This window comes from Maylandia zebra, linkage group LG1, assembly GCF_041146795.1.
Source record: "Maylandia zebra isolate NMK-2024a linkage group LG1, Mzebra_GT3a, whole genome shotgun sequence".
Lineage (NCBI taxonomy): Eukaryota > Metazoa > Chordata > Actinopteri > Cichliformes > Cichlidae > Maylandia > Maylandia zebra.
The window spans coordinates 26,982,687-26,999,953 of record NC_135167.1 but is presented as its reverse complement, the minus strand read 5'-3'; the positions used below and the strand labels follow the sequence as shown (position 1 = coordinate 26,999,953).

The window sequence follows — 17,267 nt, the reverse complement described above, 5'->3', positions numbered from 1 at the left end:
GGAGTTTATAGTTTTAATAGCTAGTTTCAGGCTAGAAGTCCATTTTTCAAAGCTATTTTAGTGGACAAACAGAAAACTAGAAGATAAAGCAGGGTGTGGTTTAGTGAGTAGCATTCATGGTCTCATCATTAGCTTTCCCATTCTCTTCTGTTCATAAACTAAAGCAGTGGTGGGAGAACTGGTTTTCTCGACAGGAGCATGATTAAATCTGACCCTGAATGCAACTGGGAGAGAGTGATGTAGGTTATGTGGAGTTTAAATTTTGAATCTCAGCTGTACTTCTGGGAAAACTCAAGAGGTTGTTTCTGAAAGAGACAAGAGGTGTTGATATTTTCTAACTACTGTTTTTTTAATCCTCTTCATCCAAACGACTCTATCAAAATATTTAGAAAGCATACAAATGTATTACCCAGCATATCACATGCCACAGCATCATTATCTGGCAGAAATATTAGGCTTAATAAATCCATGCACTGACATTTTAGATCCACTTGATCTGTGTAACAGAAAACTTCCCACCAGTGTCTCCAGACTTCCCCGAAACGACCATAAGCTGTTAGGAATTCCAGCTATATAATAAAAACTACAATATTTCATGCATCTAACTCAGAAGGACTTTTCTTTATTTGGCTGTACTTCCACTGATATCTTAAAAGAGAAACTTGTGTGCGTGTGTGTGTGCAGGAATATGCGGGAATATGTCACAAGTTCATTGTTGACTTAAATAACACCAGCCCAGATGGTGAGTCCCTGAAGGCTAGACCAATGAAAAACAGCACCTCTGTTTTGTGGTTCTGTTCGGCAGACCCTCTTCTCTGTGCAAACGCAGCTGGTCCGACTGCACATACAAAACCCACGCACACCCACTCACTTCCCCTCTGCAGGCTCTGTGCTGTGGTGGAAACTCTGTGGACGCTGACATCATCACTCCGAGACCACTGAGGAACATTACAGACAGAGAGTGGAAATATAGTCCCAGGCAACGACATCACACTACGGTTACTGTCATTGCTGTACCACAGAGATGGAAGCAGAGACTGCAGGATGCACCAATCACGTGCCCACCCCACCCCCACCCACCGTCCTCCTAAGGACCAGCGTACACAAACAAAGTGCAGAAATGCAGCCTCTAAGGTCCTCACTGCTTCTTGCTTCATGATAAAACCATCTAGAAACGAATCATCGTTGCTGCTTTAATTGCATGTTCTTATGACAGCTCCGGATGGCTTTTGTGTACTTGTTCACTATCGAATCCCTCCCTAACAATCATTTGTCCATCCAGTATCTCGAGAGGCACCTTTAAACAAACACTCCGGTGGGGGTGAGCTATTCCCTGATGTGTTTATCTGCCTTGAAAGATAACAGTTTCTGGTAAATTCCTGCACTTATTCGCTCTCTCCTGTGGATTGGAAGCATATGGCTTCAAGGGGGAGAAATGACTTCACGTTATTAGAAGAAGGAGTAGGTATGTAGGCTCCCTTTGTGAATTTTAAGTTTGGCCATTAATCTTATGAGTATAACCTGATCTATTTTGCACATGTCTGAACACAAATGAAGTCTTAGTCAGTGTTTCCGTTTCCAGGTAATTGGCAGTTTAAAAAAAGCCCAGAGGACAAAGCATTCCCCATCAAAGTAGAACGAAAACAAATCGGGACAGTAACAAAAAGTTTAAGCCAAAAATTAGTCTCTAAATGTGACGTCGTTCTAACACAGATGGTTAAACATAATAATTACCATGTTTGCCTTTTGGTCTGGTCTGCTGTTACACCACTTCACTAAATACAGACCAGAAGCTTCATTTACTGGATAAGTATATTTAAAAAGAGAACAAATTCAAACAATTCAGTGTTTACACTGAGTCTGGCATAACACTTGAAGCATTTTTTATGTTATATTTTTAAACCTTGAAACATTCACATCATTTGCTACTATGGCCTTACTTTCCTTCTTATTTTAACCAATGTTCTGCATAGTACCAGGAGCACAAGCAAATCTATCTGATTTCATTCAGCACTCACAGTCCTTAATGAAAAGATCTAATCAGCCAATCAAACGGCAGCATCTCAATGCATTGTTCACTTCAAAATTCTACACAAAATACTAATAAATAATGACAAAGTGAAAAATGTTAGATTGAAATAATGCAAATTTATTAAAACCAAGAGACAAACATATAACATTTACCTAAGAATTCATGGCCTTTGCCACAACACTCAAAATTGAGCTCAGGTGCATCCTGTTTCCACTGATATCTGTCAGATGTTTCTTCAACTTGCCTGGAGTCCACCCATAGTAAATTGAGTTAATTGGACATGATTTGAAAAGTCTACATAAAGTGCATGTGAGAGCACAAACCAAGCCATGAAGTTCAAAGGATTTTCTGTAGACCTCTGAGACAGGATTGTATCAAGGTGCAGATCTGCGGAAGTGTATAGAGAAGAGTCTCCCAGAGTCTCGGTGCATAGTGGCCTCCATCAGTCTGTAAATAGAAGAAATTTGGAACCACCAGGACTCTTCCAGTATGAGTGATTAAAGTTAAAGTGTGTCAGACATGGAGGTGACCGAGGAACCAATGGTCACACTGACAGAGCTCCAGTCACCAATATTTCTGCAGCACTCCACCAATCAGGGCTGCCTGGTAGAGTGGCCAGACAGAAGCAGTAAAAGGCACATCACATCCCAGCTGGAGGTTACCAAAAGGCACCTGAAGGACTCTCAGACCATGAGAAACAAAACTCTCTGGTTTGATGAACTAAAGATTGAAGTCTTTCGAATGTGAAGCATCATTTCTAGAGTAAACCAGGCACTGCTCATCACCTGGCTAATTCCTCCCCTACAGTGAAGCATGGTGGTGGCAGCGTTATGCTGTTGGGATGTTTTTCAGCAGCAAGAACTGGGAGACTAGTAAGGTTTGAGGGAAAGATGAATGCAGCAATATACAGAGACATCCTTGATGATAACCTGCTCCAGAGCACTGTGGACTTTGGACTGGGGTGAAGGGTCATGATCCAACAGGACAATGATCCTAAAAGCACACAGAGATGAATGGCCAGAGTGCCTCAAGCTGATACAAAGCCAACAGTAACTCAAATAACCACTTGTTGCAACCAAGCAAAGCGAAACAGTATCTCTGAACTTATAGCACACTGAACCTTGAAGCAGATGCGTTGTAGCAGCAGAAGAACAGACTGGCTGCTAATGTCAGCTAAGAACAGGAAACTGAGGCTACAATTTACACAGACTCAGCAAAATTTTTCAACTGAGCATTAGAAAAACTTTGGCTGATCTGAAGAGTCTGGGTTACCCCTGCAACATTTGGATAGTTAGGTCAGAATTTGGAAGAAATAAGGGACGAATAAAGTCATAAAACATGAATCCCTAGAGGTAGAATAACTACTTGCTTCCATCTTTGCAATTCATTTGATCTCTCTTATGCGTTTTGGTGAAAGAGGCTAGAAGGCAGGTGGTAACTGATGGTTTAAACTATGATCATTTTCTCTCTGACTTTGATTAATTAAAAGCTTAAGAGGAAGATAAACAGGGCTGAAATTTCACTAGCAGAAGTCACTGATGTCTGCTTTGTCAGAATGTTGGATGAAGCCAGGTTCAAACTTCTGCTTCTTTTCACTGACGCATTAGAGTCAAAGATCTAATTTATTTATTTGCCTATTGTGTCACATTATTGCTTAAAGTCCATAAAGTATAGCCCAGAGATGTAATGCCTTGTTCTAACAGTGGCAGGTACCATCTATCACATCCTGTATATGTTTGAGAGAGAACACTGCAGGTACAAAGCAGCCTGAGCTGAAGTAAACAGGATGATTTAAGAGTGAGGCTCTGTTTATTTCTTGGCTGAACAGATTTGCTGAGAAGGGAAGGACCTTTGCAGGTTAAGGGCATTCTGTCTGGAGGGGCAGGGTGCACAAGAACAGACACCAAGCTGACGTACCACAGCTGTCTGACAGATTGCATTGCATTTAAAACGTCCAAATGTTTCACATTTACTCTGAATCATTTAAAAGATGAAAATGGAAATACAGTTGGGATTGCTCTAGGAAGACTCTGGAAAATCAGATCTGGGTTCACGGGCGGGTCCTTATCGCCTCAAAGAGACGCTCCTCCAGATGTGCAGACCACTGGCCAAACTTCACAGCTTCGTGCAATAACGAACAAGTAGAAATATTTATTCACACCTTCAGCGTATTGTGGAGATCTCCACATGTGGAAGACAGAGAGAGGGCCCTGATATCACCCAAAGCTCCAATCGCTGGCTCTTCTGGAGTTTTTCTTGTTTGTCATGAAAAGGAAAATGATGCTTTTCTGTCCGAGCACTTAAAGTAACTCAGTTTAGAGCTTAGTGCTCGCAGCTCTGTGAGGTTTTACAAAGGCTGCGCAACACTTTGTGCTGAATGTCAGCCTAATACCAAAAGAAGCAACATGATGCTAAAAGAATTTCACTGTGTAACAGTGGAGGTGGTAGAAGTATAACTTCCAGGCATAAAAAGACCTAAAACTTCACATTGGTGCAAACTCAGCAGTGTTTGAAAATAACTGGACATTTCAAAATAGATGACACAGTCACAACCTCCGTGCTAACTGATTGTGCAATTTAACATACCAGCATGTGATATAGGAGGAATTAACTCAATAAACCTGTACACATGTACACAGTATATATGGATCAATAATGTGATATTTTTGTGTCTGAACGCATAATTATATAGGTTCTAAAACGTGTAAAATATTTTCAGTGCAAATAATGTATATTGTTTTATATTTTGCTATCTAAAAACCATAAATATAAGATCACAAATTAACTTTGCTTCTCAGATTTTTTTATTGTTAAAATAGTCCCATATTATAACTAATATTAATTCTAAAGATATTGAGATAATTTAATGTTGACCATCACTGTATGTCCTCAAATGTCATGGTGGCACAACCATAAACATGAGACTTTTATTATGAAGCAAAACAAACAAAAAAAATCATAGAGAGAACTCTATGTGACTAAAAAGGTTGATAACTGTCTTGTGAATATGGATTAAAAAAAATACCCTGCTGCTTCTCAGGTTGTAGAAGCAGTGTAAATCTGGGAAACCATCAACTTACCGTAAATATCTGTGTGTTCTTTCTGCCAGTCACGAGCCTTAATACATGTGTCCAAGTAAAATCATGTTTAAATTGAAAACAGCTGCCAAACTCAGGCGGCACAAGTGCAAGAAATGCTGCTTACATAAATCAATAATGTTATATAAACTCTGAGACGATCTATTTGGTTTCTAAAACATATAAAATATGATCATTTATCGAAAAGAAACACCTACAGATCATGAACTGAATAATTTCATTTAAACAGAACAGCTGCACTCAGACATTATCGCACCAGTGAAAAACTAAAAGTATTAAGCAAAGTCAAATCTTCCCCAATGCTGGCATGAGATCAAAAGCCCAAGAAGTTTATTGCAATTTATTGTTGAATGTGTGCACTAAATTTAATAGCAGCCAAGCTGGTGAGATATTTTACTAGAAATTCTTAGTCGTGCTGGAGAAAAAGGTATTTCAGATTTATTATCTGGAAACCAAATATGTCCATATCACAGTTTTTGCCCATTCATCAAGATTTTTCCCAATTTTCCAGAATCAGTAAAACATTCGACCTGATATTGGCTGGATGAAAAGTCCCTGGAGTCATCGTCTGCAGATGGTTTTGGCAAAGTTTTATGGCAATCAAATATTTGTCAAAATATTTCTGATTGGATCAAAGCGGTGAGTAACTGAACAAAAATCCTAAGAGCCATTCACGAGTATGGCTAAAAAAAAACGAGGTGAAGATCATATGAGATGATGAAAACCTCCACAAACCTAATAAAAGTTAAAAGTTATGAGATGTGATTTATTGATTTATTTGTCAACAGCATTTTAAGAATTTTTAAACTGTTCACAAAAACTTTTTTTTTGTTGCTATAATTTAAATTGTCCATCCGGCAGAACCGGGCAATTAAAAAGCTTTAACTCTGTCATCCTTTGGCTCCGGTCCACTAAGGTGGAGCAGAGTGCTGTGTGCTTGGCCGTGGCCCCATGGGAGTAATCTGTTTTCTTGAACCGCACCAAACAGCTCCAGCATTTATTAAAGAGCCTGCCTTGTTTTACGCCTCCCTCTTTAGCTCATCTCTTTGGAAGTCCTTTGGAAGCAGGGAGAAAAACACTTTTTTATGAGAGATACCAAAAGATGGTGTCTTTTCAGTTTCCTTGCAGGAGAAGATGTTGTTAGATTTGAGGAGGCAGAGAAGATGATGTCTGACCACGAAGGATCAGCTGCATGAATACTCAAACATGGAGAGGCAGCAAACTTCCCAAGTCTTCTAAGAAAAAGAAAGCAGACTTTTCTCATTCCCAGAAAAAGTGTCCAACAACAAATACGTTCAGCTCAGACTTGAAGTTTGGAAGTTTCTGGAGGGTGAAGATAACATTGTGTTGTTGTTATGGCTGCTGCTCCGTGCGCACGACTGGTTTTGTGCTGTAATCTCAGGGAGACATCTCCTGACATTTGCAGAAGAATATGTCTGAAAATGCTTCCAGTGCAAGCTAGCATGATTCAGCACTAGAAATATGAAGGTACACTTTGTACCTAAATACACATACTTGCTACATGTGAATTGGCCCTTCATGCTGACTATGTTTTTAGGTAAGTGAAGCATGAGTTATTTTTGAGATATGGTGATATCCATCTGTTTATACAAGAGAATCCATTATAATAAACTCCACTGAAATGCAAACATGTTATTACAATGTGATAATAATGCAATATTCATACATTTGAACTAATATTACAAAAGAAGCTATGCTTCTATGACTTATATAAATAGTAATTAGGCATTTTATTGCTACTTCTGTAGGCTTGTATTTTTGTTTCTGAATGTACGTTGTGGTGTAAATACACTGTGGTTTACAACATTGTTATCTGGAACTATAACTATGTCTTTATTGGGTGTGGAAACATAATATTTTTACAAGATGGTCTCTGTTGGTCTAATAGCTGATGAAAGATAAAAGCTCACCAACATGAACCTCACAGTGTAGCTTACATCGGAGGTCTCTTACGGAGATCTTTCACAAAAAGTAAACATTTTGGCCTGTTGGTGACATCAAAGATCTGAGAGAATCTGCGTCAGTAATCACTGATGTAATGTTACGGTTCATCCTCCAAGCACTAAGGAAGTTACCAACTGAAATCTTTCACCCTAAAGCTGTCAAGATGTTTGGTTGAGTTCCAAAAAATGGTGCACTACATGAAAGCGTGAGAGTCAAACACATTCAGTAAAAAAAAACTAGATATTACAGTCCCTGATAATGCATTGCTTTAGATGGAGAGACTCTTGAGGGATGGCTGTTATGAGGAAAGGCAGCCCAGAAACTTTGCCAGCAGCGCACGTTGTTGTGTGCCTCAACTTTCAGTCTTTTACCCAGGCTAATCTGCCATTTTCCTTCCTTAGTTAGGATTAGGGATTAGAGATCTGATCTAGCTTATCATTTTAAAATTTGGGACACATCGTCAGTAGTGGACATTGTATTCATCGGGTGTTTCGACCATTATCACTAGACACCCTCATCCAAGGAGGCCCTGCCAGGGTTGATCAGGCCCTGGACTGTGTCACTGGTATATGTTAACTTGTTATTTCTCTTCTTCTTTCTTCTGTTTAGTTTCCTACAGTTTATTTTCTATCTATTCACTGTAACTGAGAAATAATACTTACCTCTTTAGCATTTATGGAGCCTAATTTCTGCAAAGGGATAGATAGGCATAGATTCAGTAAGGTGATGGTAACATATCCATGTCCATATTGACATGACAACATCACACAGTCACTGTGTGTCAACTGCACCCATGGGATGCTCTATGCTATGGGAAGCAGCCATCAATATGTATAATCTGCATTCATAATGAGATGGTCATGGCATCTGCTTCTGCTTCTGTCTATTTCAGTTATTATTGCCTTTCTATCACCTCTAAGCAGTCTGGGTATTCTCTTCTGACCTCTGACCCTCATCAACTGCTTCTCACTGGATATTTTCTCTTTTTAAAATCGTTCTCAGTAAACCTTAGAGATGATGGAAAATCTGAGTAAATCAGCAGTTTCTGAAATACTCAGAACATCCGGTCTGGTACCAACAACCACGTCACGTTCAAAGTCACTTAAATCAACTGCACTGAGTTACTGCCATGTGATCGGCTGACTTGATATTTACATTAACAAGCGGTTCAATAGAGTGCTGAGTGTGTGATTGCATCAAAATAACCCCATGAAGAATTTCAGGAAGGGAATGACAAGGTAACGTTTATAACCAGGGATTATCATCCTTCCACATTGTTACATAAACTGACACTTTGAAATGTTTATAATTTTATACATTTACAGAATGTTACTGATAATTTTGATGTTCGCAAAGCTACAGCTTGAGTCGTTATCAATTATTAAGAACGCCAGGCTTTTACTGATTTCCTGTTGGCTTTTCATTAATTTTTCATTAATTTAGGTCAAAGATCTTGAAAGGGTACTCCAGCTTCCTCCCACTATCCAAAGATATTCAGTTAGGTCAACTAGTGTGTGTGTGTGTGTGCGTGTGTGCGTGTGTGCGTGCGTGCGTGCGTGCGTCCTATGATGACCTGGTGACCAGTCCAATGTGTGCCATGCTTCTCACTGTATGACAGCTGGACGAGGCTTCAGTTCCCAGCAACCATGAACTGGACGAGCAGTTGAGAAAACAGATGCTTTCCAGTCATCTGCACAGCTGTAAAATATATCTTGGAATATTATGTTTTTGATATCAAACTCTTTTGAATTATGTGTGGGCTTGCTCTGTCATTTCCAAATGTCTTTGAGTGTGCTGTTTAATTGAACAGCCCTTTTATAAAAAAAATCATTTTTCACAGCTTTGGGTTGCAGAGATTTTGGTGAGGAGCAAAAATGACGTAGCCTGAAATACCTTAAGGTTGACAGAAGGGCAGGAGACCGTGTCTGTCATAACTATCTGTCCAGTTAGTATATATTAGATGGAGAGGAGCGAGACCATATGCTCCACGTTCTTCGCCATCACTTGAGTTGATGTGATATATGTTGTTTGGCTGGCTGAGATCCTGTGAACCCATTGTGTCTTTTTTCCCTTTTTAATGAACTAAGACGAGCATCGGCTGTTAGGCTCAGCTTTTGCTGTTAGAAAATGAGTTCTCCCACACATAAACACGCCTTTGCATAAGCTGAGAATGAGGTCTTTGTCAAGATGCTATATGTTCAGCCATGTAATTTGTAAACTTTACAGTTCGAGCAGCCTCTCAGTTCATACCAAGGTCTAGTAATACATCCATCCATCCATCCATTCGCTTCCGCTTCTCCTTTTCAGGGTCGCGGGGGGCGCTGGAGCCTATCCCAGCTGTCATAGGGCGAGAGGCGGGGTACACCCTGGACAGGTCGCCAGTCTGTCGCAGGGCCAACACACAGGGACAGACAACCATTCGCACTCACATTCATTCACACATTCACACCTAGTGGCAATTTGGATTATCCAATTAACCTATCCCCACAAGCTGCATGTCTTTGGACGGTGGGAGGAAGCCGGAGTACCCGGAGGGAACCCACGCAAACACGGGGAGAACATGCAAACTCCACACAGAAAGACCCCGGCCTGATGTTGGAATTGAACTCAGGACCTTCTTGCTGTGCGGCAACAGTGCTAACCACCGTGCCACCGTAAATGTGGGCTCATTGTGCTAACTGTAGCTACTTGTACATAATCCTTTGAAAAGAAGCACAGAGTCACTTGAGACATGAACTAAAGCATTTGCAATTTGATAAAACCAATGAGAAATGACATTCTGTTGTGAACAATTGCAAGGTGGTTTGGAGATCTGTCCATGTTATTTTGAGAATGTCATCTCGGTTTCAAGAAATGAGCCAAACCAATCGAGAAAAACTGTAATACTGAAGGTGGGGCTATTGGCCCTGTGGCATGAAACCCTGTCCCCATCTAATGGTCAAGAGAGGCGTTACATGAACATAGAGAGTCCCTGCTGAGTCAGCTCAGTGATATTAGAAGCTTTGGCACAAAAGAACAAAGTTGTTTGCCCTCTGCGATGTCTGTAAAATATATTCTGATAAAAGCGGTAACTTCATGGTAGCTTTTTTTTCCACTTTTTGTTTTAAGCTACTGAAACCTCCAACAACGGAAAACATCTGGCTGCTAATACTTGAATGTTCTGTAAAAGCTACAGTTGACCATCAGGAGTAAGGTGGTCATGTATATTGTGCTGGCACTTATTTATCAAATGTTCAGAGTTGTTTTTACAATCTGTTTTAGAATAACTGATTAATAGACTGCACTGCTTGGTGCAAACAGTCAACCGGACTCCAGTTTCTGACAGATTACATCAGCTATAAAACCTAATCTGACGTTTCTGGTTCTTTCCAATAAATAGTCGGGTATGTTTTTGCTTATTTACAAGTGGGCACTTTTTGCGTCGCGTCATCTGACAGGTTACTGTTCTTATATTTGTAACATTGTATTGGATTAAGCTTTTCCAAGTGCCCTGCGTTAATTAAACTAGATTTCTCCCTGTGGTGTATTTGCTGTGGTTCAACTTCCTCCAGTAACTGTTAACAAGTTCAGTTCACTACAAGTCAGTCCAGACACAAGCACAGGAATTACTGTCATACATACATTTATTTTATATAAAAGAAAACAAGGGTTGTAATATTAACAGTTATACACACACAGCCCAATCACTGGAAAACTACTGTATCCAACATGGCAGCTAGGCACTGAACAATGTTGGATGTCATTAAAACATCTACGTGCTCCTCCAAGTGCCTCTTGGGATCCTGTAGATTAAATAACAAAAAAGTTTTAAAAAGATGAAAAATGTAAACCACAGGGTCAAGATTTTCAGATCCTTTTTGAGAATTCCCTGGTTTCAATAAAGTTTATAATAAATACAAACAAAAATCTACCTGTTTTCCAACATTCTTGATTGCCAGCTGCTCAGGGGTCATTTTGTCCTCTTCTTCAACGGCCTGAGGTGGAAATATGACAGTATGTCAGTATTGTGGAACAGTATGGTAAAAAAAAAAAAAATTTAAAAATTTAAAAAAATTATCTGCTGCTGAATTATTTCAAGTCGCACCTTATTGTAGTTCTTAGCCAGCTCCAACATTTCTTTGACGATGGTCTCATTGTGCTTGCAGTGCTCGCTGTAGTCCTGCAGGGTCAGACCCTCCATCCAGCTCTTCTTATGCAAGTTCAACAGCATCTGAATAAGAAAAGTCATGTGTCATATGTTCTACCACAAATTAACAAAAGTATTAACTCTTTAATAGGTTGTGAGACTCAAACCTTCTGCTCCAGCTCATTTTTCCTGTAATTGATGGTGATGGAGTAGTAGTGTCTGTTGAGTCCGTGAATCAGGGCCTGAAAACACAAGAAACATCAAGTTTAGCATTTTTTTTTCCTTTTTGGATAATGTCAGCAAACATTGCACAAAAAAAATCTCTAACACTGGATTTGTTTTGAATTTTTACAAAAAATCCTCTTTAGATCTTTTACACTGATTTAGTTTCAATACAATGGCTGGAAATGAAGTGTGATGAATGGCAGGGCACACAGCTGTTCCTGTTCTTCACGTCTCTCTGAATGCAACCTTACTAGTGCCAACTGCCTCAGGTATATGCTGTTATGCAACGATTTAACTGCATGTAAATAAAGTTAACTGAATTGTGTTTGTTCATGTTATAACAAGCTGATTGTTGAGGCTAACTGAACACTAACAACAAAACAAACAGCTGGTGTTGTCTGCAAATATTCAAAGAAAACGCTGAACATAATTTTATGGAGAAGCATGAGTGACTATTACTTTGCATATGATGTTCAGAAACTGGAGATAACAATACACGTTGCTACCATCTGTTAGGAGATTTTAAGAAAAAACCCATGTTCTAAGAACACAAACAGCAGGTTACCTGGATTGAAGGCTTGTTCAGATGACCCAGGTTGGATGTGGTTTGTCTTGGTTCATGACCCAACACCATCATGTTGGCATTGATCAATCTGAAGGCATCAATAACAACCTGAAGATGACAGTGGAGGAAAAACCGTTTCACAATTAAACGATCATCATCACTAATTCATTATGAATTCTCACTTAATAACTGATCTTGTGCGCTGCACTTGAAATAATAAGAGGCTGATTAGAGGGTTTCTCCTTGGTACCCACTCATCCCTACCTTCCCTTTGACGCTCTGAATTGGATCAACGACCACTGCGACAGCTCGCTCTGACAGAGCCTCAAAGCTCTGCTGTGTGTTGATATCCACACCAGATAACCAACAACCAAACCCAGGGTGACTGTGGTACCATCCCACCACCATCTCTGGTCTGTTAAACAGCACAGGAAGAGGACAGCAGACATATGTGAATATGATTTTAGAGACATTTAACGTAAATTTTTTCATAAAAACTTTTCATTTTCTCTTCTAAGCCTTCACTTTATGCATCAATTACTAGCTAAGCAGGTATTTGATCAAACTATCCTTTTGAAAATGAGTTTTTATTCATTTTATATAGTCTCAAGTGTTACCTGCCGGTCTGCTTTAGCATGTCCAACATCTTGGCCTGAAACACAGGATCCACTGCTTCGACACTCACACCCTGTGAGGCACAAAATTGTGATTTTGTGAAAAAGTATAAAGTCAACATTAATCATCACAAATTTATTTCAAAATTGGTCATATCATGATACAAACAAGGTGTTTATTATCCAACTGTGCACTCCTTGGTAATCTACAGGAGGAGATTGGGACAAATGAACTTACCGTTCCTGACTGCGGCATGGCAAACACATCAATCACTCGCACTGTGTAGTCATCAACAAATTCTCCCAGCATCAATCCCATGACCTCCATGGGTACACCAGCACGCCCGTGTTTCAACATCTGAGGAATAGCATGAAAAGTCATCGAGATGTTTTTTTTTTATGGACATCATATATTTACTGCTGATGATGTGGTGCAGAGGTGTTACCTTGAGCAGGGCAAGAGAGGAGATGTACACCTGCTCTGCTGTGTCCACAGCAGGTGCATCTGTTGGGGGGCCCTGAGGAGCAGTGTTTTTTTTATTAGTTCAGGCTTTTGTAAGACAGCAGCAGCTTTTACTAATCACCACATTCCAGGTATCAGTTAGAATTTTAGAGCATACAATGTGCATATGCATTATATTTCTTTCTGTTAATATTTATTTAATGGCAGTAACCATCTGATAAAACCTGCAGCACACAAGCACTCCCCTTTAGCAAGTGTATTTTTTATGTAATGTAGTTATACTGTTGGTTATCTTTAGGTTACCTGGCCAAGACCTGGCATTCCACCTCCGAGCCTAAGCAGCCGGTCCATACTGAGATGTGTTAACTGTGAAACAGAAACAAACAAAAAAAAGTTTTGTTAAACTCGTGATCAGGACATGGTTTGTGAAGATACAGAGTTATATGTAATAGTTCCTTCAGTCCACATTTATTCAAAGAAAACTTATAGAGATCAGATTTTACTCTGTTTGGACAATCTCCAAATTAATAAGATCACCCTATACATTATTTAAAATTATATTTAACTGCTAACATTAAAATAAATGTACCTTATGCATATTTTATTTTAATATTTTGGTTATATTTTGTTTTTATGAGATTAGACGTTATGTGTAGTCACAGTGTACGTAGGCCTAACGAGTAAACTCGAGTAGAAAATTCGGACTATTTCTAAGCTCTGTGTGCAGAAAATGAGCTAAACTGCACTTCCAGTAACACAAAAAATTACATTAATTAATCAAATATCCATATTCCACAGAAAGGCTAATGACAGTTAGCTTCAATGTGCTAATTCACCCATAATCGTCAAACGCAATACGGCAACATCATAAGCCTGATAAAACATTATCGGCTCGTATGTTTTAGTTAATGTATCATTACATGCCTGTGGCTGATGACTATAGTTTTAGCTTGTTTACTGTTTTGAGCTGCTTTTAGCTCAGTTCACGGACACAATTAGCGTGATGCTAGCGCTAGCCTGTTTGTGCTAACTTAGCCTGCACCGTTTAGTACAAGAAAATGATTAACAAATTGTTTACAGTAATCCCCTTTCATCAGATTTAATGACTTCTGTGAGCTGTGTTGAACGTCTGCCTCCACTTACCTGCTGTCAGACCTGTGTGGTATTCAGAAGAGTTTGTTTTTCTGGTCGTAGCCGAAACAAACCACCCGGCTACAATGAATCAGCCAGAATCGTCTTTTTTCCACAGAGTAACTGTCGCACTAATGACGTATATTGGTGGAGCCCGACTGGCATTTGCAACATTGAGACACTAGAGGGAGCCACAGTTATGTATGTTAAGTCATTTAGGACAACAAATCGATTATGTAAAGAATTCGACAAGAAGGAGAAGAAGGAGAAGAAGAAGAAGAAGAAGAAGATGAAGAAGATGAAGAAGAAGAAGAAGAAGAAGAAGAAGAAGAAGCACCAGATTTATATCAAAAGTCTTTATAATTTATTATTTGTATTAACTTTTCTGTTAATCTAACCAGTTGAATTATGGGTACTTATATATCAGCTCTTTCTGTCAATATATACATATTTTGAAGTCATTTACATACCCTCATCATGGACATGACTGTCATGTTAATTTTGGACAACTCGGCCCTTGTGTATGCTGTATAGTTTTCCAGGGAGGAATGATTGTACAGGTTACACATTTAGTGACTCAAGAAACAATAATTGGGTGTACAGGCTTGAATTTATTTTGCATTTTCTCTAAGTCACACAGGGTCAGATATAAACATACACATCAACTTATATTAAAATGTCTATCAACAAGCAGCACCTTGACCAGATGCTTTTGCTAGCCATCAAGTCAACCCAAACTAACAGTAACCAAGTTTGAACTGTCTCACTGTTTTTGATGCTATTTGATTTGAGGTGAAGTGGAAGAATTTGGAGGTAGCCCTTCATTATTATTCTTCCATCCACTTCGTGCAATTTACCACTGACAGCAAAACAGCCCCAGAGTATGACGCTACAACCACCATGCTTGACAGTCAGTCCAATTTTTTTAGTTTGAAAGCCTCACCTTCACTCCTCAGTACCTACATACCTCTTGCCACTGTGACCAAATAGCTTAGTCTTTAGCTCATCTGACTAAAAGGCGTTTTGCTTGCTTTAGATTTTTTGGAGCAGGGGCTTCTCTCTCTCTCTCAGCCCATGGCCATGTAAAACTAGCTTCGCTGTGGACAGTGATGCTGGTTTTCCAGCAGTTTTCAGTTAATAGAAGGCGTGAGCCTTGGTTTCTGAACATCCTAACCTATTTACTCTCATCTGAGGGCGAAAGTTTCTTTTTCCAGAACTTGCCAAAGTGGCGACACATCCAAATTACTGATGATCCTGGAATCTGCAGCTGTTTACAAATGGCCCAAGAGACCTCCCCAACTTGTGTAACTCTAGAATTCTCTTTCTTAGATCTTCACTGAGATCCTTGGATGTTCCAATTGTTCTAAGTGTTGATCAATCCAGTGAGTGCGGTCAAACAAATCCTTTTTATGTATTTTCTAAATGTAATGAATCTAACCAGTTGCCACCTCTAGCCCTCACATCAGTATCATTTCTATGGAAAACAGAAGTGTATAAAGTAAATAGTATTTTTACATAAAGGCTGAAGACTGCTGTGATGTTTTCATGGTTTCTCCTTTTTCAGCAATCAAGCATTTCATTGCTCCCAAAGGAGCCACAAACGCTGAGCCAAACCACACCATTACTGGAGTTGTGAAAAAGCTTTTCTGTTTGTTTCCTGTATTCTAGCCAGACAGGAGCCAGTTCTACAGAACAACTCGTATGATCTCACCCAGCACCGTTACTAGATACACTGCGATGCTAGATGCGTCAGCTGCCACGCTGATGGCGCCAAGGGGGTATTTCAAATTCCCTTATTCTTTGGTGGATGTGGACAGAGCAGATAATCATCTACATTCCTCAGCCCCTCCCTCTTCAAACCCTCAGACCCCCCCGCTACATCAACACAGTTCAATACACTCAGCAGTCTTAACCAGGATGTGCTTCCTTATGATGGGTTTCTCTGACCTTTGGGATCCAGGGCTAAATTAGTAGGGCGTACATTATTAACTTTGCCTCAAAAGTACATTGTTTCAGGGCTTTCTGCTGGCTTATTTTTTGTTATAGTTTTAATACATACAGTCATTATTCTACCAAAAATGATGAGAGAAGCAATTCTTAAAACATCTGGAGGAATTATTCAGAAAACTAAAACTAAATTCTATGGAACAATCGACCTACTGGATATTTTAATTATTTATAAAGAAGAGCTTTTAAAAGAAATAATTAAAAAAAAAAGTAGAATGAAAAAATACAGAGATTTGACTCATCTACATTTGAATCTTTTGTGAAACCTCATCTGTCACCAGCACATTGGATGTATTGGATTTATTAATCAAACATGGCCTAACTTCATAAAAACAAGTGTACAAACACATTTATGAAAACAAATGGTGCAGCTGACTGTTCAGATAGGAATCATTGGACTTTTCAAGTCACATCAGAAGTGGCTTGTAACTCAAAACCAGCATGAAACCTTAATCCTACCAGCAGAGGAAATAAGGAAGAGAAATTTGATGCTTTAAGAGCTTCCCTGCACCCTGATGGGATTTGGATTTAGAGCTGCTTTATAAATCTCCAGCAGGACTTGCAGCAGGATGACTACTAGAGGAAGGCACTGCTTTGAGCCTTTAAACATTTGTATGTGAATGCAAAATGAGTGTAATTAGATCAAAGTAAAAAAGGTAAAATGGGTGCTCTAAAAGTTAGAACCAACAAATCCACAACACACATCTACACGTGTGTGGTCTCTGATACCATTTCCTCCTTTTTACATGTGTGAAAACCTCTTGGTAATGGTTCAGCTTGGGCCCAGGTTTGTATGCCATCATTTTCCTATTATCCCTTCATAATAATAATAATAATAATAATAATATTAACAATAATAATAATAATAACGATGCTGAAAATATAGCAGTTTCCTTCTTTAGAACCCCCCCCCCCCCCAAAAAAGAGCATCATACCGTTTTTTTATGTGTTTATTAATTATTATTATTATTATTATTATTATTATTATTATTATTATTTATTCCTTTTCTGTAGCAGCTTGTTTCTTTTCTACACTGAAAT

The 17,267-nt window shown here is 39.2% G+C and overlaps 1 protein-coding gene and 1 long non-coding RNA gene across 2 annotated transcripts in view; both read right to left on the bottom strand.

The window, feature by feature from the left end:
- LOC143417009 (uncharacterized) overlaps positions 1 to 966 on the bottom strand; it is a 4,643-nt gene extending 3,677 nt beyond the window's left edge. Inside the window, exon 1 of the long non-coding RNA XR_013097494.1 lies at positions 872 to 966. This is a non-coding gene — a long non-coding RNA (uncharacterized LOC143417009). The remainder of the gene's footprint in view (positions 1 to 871) is intronic.
- Positions 967 to 10,700: 9,734 nt separating this feature from the next.
- psmd14 (proteasome 26S subunit, non-ATPase 14) lies at positions 10,701 to 14,388 on the bottom strand. Its single transcript, XM_004543394.6, has 11 exons — positions 14,232 to 14,388; positions 13,392 to 13,454; positions 13,072 to 13,143; positions 12,864 to 12,983; positions 12,629 to 12,699; positions 12,276 to 12,426; positions 12,012 to 12,119; positions 11,389 to 11,463; positions 11,180 to 11,305; positions 11,007 to 11,069; positions 10,701 to 10,877 (listed from the first exon to the last, which is right to left on the bottom strand). The coding sequence occupies exons 2-11, from the start codon at positions 13,437 to 13,439 to the stop codon at positions 10,779 to 10,781; spliced, it is 933 nt and encodes a 310-aa protein (XP_004543451.1). The 5' UTR covers positions 13,440 to 13,454; positions 14,232 to 14,388; the 3' UTR covers positions 10,701 to 10,778.
- Between the last annotated feature and the right edge of the window lie 2,879 nt (positions 14,389 to 17,267).